Here is a 2,052-nt window from a genome sequence, read left to right as displayed (position 1 = left end):
TATCCAAAACATTTTTATCGCAGGGACTTATATTTGTCGGAGCTTTCACACTATTAGGAAGATGGAGTCCAGAAAACGAAAAGTCCATATTTTCATCAATTTCTCTTTCCGGTGTACAAGTCGGAACGTTTGTTGGTTTAATTACGACGGGATATATTTGTGAACATAAAGAATGGCCTTTCAGCTTCTACACATTCGGTGAATATAAACAATACGAATGCTTTTCTAATTCGATGATATCTTCTGTAATCTGTATATTTAACAGGAATATGTGGGATTGCCCTTTGTGTATGTGTTACGTTTACAGTTTATGACAGACCACGAGAACATCCCAGAATATCTGAAAAAGAATTGACGTTTGTTAACGAAAGCGTAACAAACATCGCTTCGGGGGAGACGGTAATATCATTTTCTCCTCTATTTTATTTTGATCAATTTATCGTAAATATATTTTCAATTTAAATAGAAATTGAATATACCCTGGAAGAAAATTTTAAGGTCAAGAGGAGTCTGGATAGTAACTTTGACGAAAATTTGTACCATTTTCGCTTATACAACAATATCGACTAAATTTCCATCATATTTACAGAACATTCTTCACTTTCCTATCCAACAGGCATGTAGATTTTTATTCATCCAGCGTGTTGTATGTAAATTAATTAATAAACACAGTTTACTCGTATTTTAGACTGGACTAATACATGCATTAATCTATTTCACGGAATCTGTAACCATGATTATTTCCGGTTTTATTGCGGATTTCGTGAGAGCACGTACAGACTTAAGCATAACTAATAACAGAAAACTTTTCGAAGCAATTGGTAAGAACCGCAGCTTGTTAATGTTTAAAATTAACGTCTAAAATTTCTGGTAATGGTTAAATATGTCACTTATTTATATTCAAGGTACATTTGGCTCGGCAACGTGCATTTTAGTAATTTCATTTCTAGGCTGCGAGAATACAAAAATAATCGTTTGTTTAATGATTGGAATGGCGTGTCACGGCTTCACTAATTCAGGAGACATTGTGGTAGTGTTTGATTTAGCTCCAGAATTTGCAGGTAGGTCATTACTTTTCCTAATTATAAACACAGAATACCGAAATTTTAATACAGAATACCAGAATAATTACTGTTACTGACTTAGAATCGAAGTTTTGCAGGAAATTACAGCAAGCTTTTCGAGTAACAAATGACATTTTTCTAATTTACGTTATTTAAATTGTTTTAGGTGTCCTTTTCGGGTTGACTAATGGTTTATGTAGTATCTCGGCTATACTCGCACCTTATATTGCTGGTATTATATTAGAAAAAAATGTAAGTGATAACTTCTTAAAAATCTGTTTATATATATATATCTATAACTTATAATTAAATTGTTTAAAAATTTTTACATATAAGGAAGGAGACACGATTCAATGGAACTACGTATTCTATATGGCATCTTTCGCTTATTTTCTGGGTGGTGTAATATTTTTATTAGGAGCTACTGCACAACTTCAACCTTGGGCTACCATTAATACAGACAAGAAACAAGATAACAATTGATTTAGAATATAAATCAAATTTTATTTGGAATGATAAAAATTCTGCTTATAGAATAATTAGAATCACAGGCACGCAGAATTGTTCTTGCAAGTTACACAGGCACCACTCTTGTAATACCCTTGCTTCTACGTTTCACAGCTGTGAATTTTCTCTAGCTCTTTTCTTATAAAATCGTGAAGTACGTCAATTAGAAGTATCCAAGTAAAATTTGTATATTCAATGACCCTGTAAGTGCACGCATTCGGTTACCTATTTTACATTCAAGCCCTAGACCAATTGTTACCAGATCTAATCGAACATTTAGGTTGTGATACTCTCGATAGACCGGGTTTGAATTAATTCTTTATTGGGACAATTTAATACAAACATTTTCCCTGAATGGAGTTAAATATATGACCGGCATAACTCCGTTGTTACCAGAAAAAGTATGATTTACAGGGCATTACACTTTTCCTGGGCACTGCTACTTTGAGTTGAAGAACATTTTCGTTACCATTACTTTCTT

The 2,052-nt window shown here is 32.9% G+C and overlaps 1 protein-coding gene across 1 annotated transcript; it reads left to right on the top strand.

Annotated features, from left to right (window-relative positions):
* Nucleotides 1–14: 14 nt before the first annotated feature.
* LOC111638429 (sialin-like) lies at nucleotides 15–1,660 on the top strand (the record flags this gene model as incomplete). Its single annotated transcript, XM_023384137.1, has 7 exons — nucleotides 15–198; nucleotides 266–399; nucleotides 467–616; nucleotides 689–821; nucleotides 906–1,061; nucleotides 1,231–1,316; nucleotides 1,401–1,660. Coding segments are annotated over 7 exons (990 nt in total), but the record flags the coding sequence as incomplete, so codon positions are not given.
* Between the last annotated feature and the right edge of the window lie 392 nt (nucleotides 1,661–2,052).

The sequence above is a fragment of the Centruroides sculpturatus genome, unplaced genomic scaffold (assembly GCF_000671375.1).
Source record: "Centruroides sculpturatus isolate CEXI.00-Female unplaced genomic scaffold, Cexi_2.0 scaffold1067, whole genome shotgun sequence".
Taxonomy (NCBI): domain Eukaryota; kingdom Metazoa; phylum Arthropoda; class Arachnida; order Scorpiones; family Buthidae; genus Centruroides; species Centruroides sculpturatus.
This window is presented reverse-complemented; position numbering and strand designations above follow the sequence as displayed.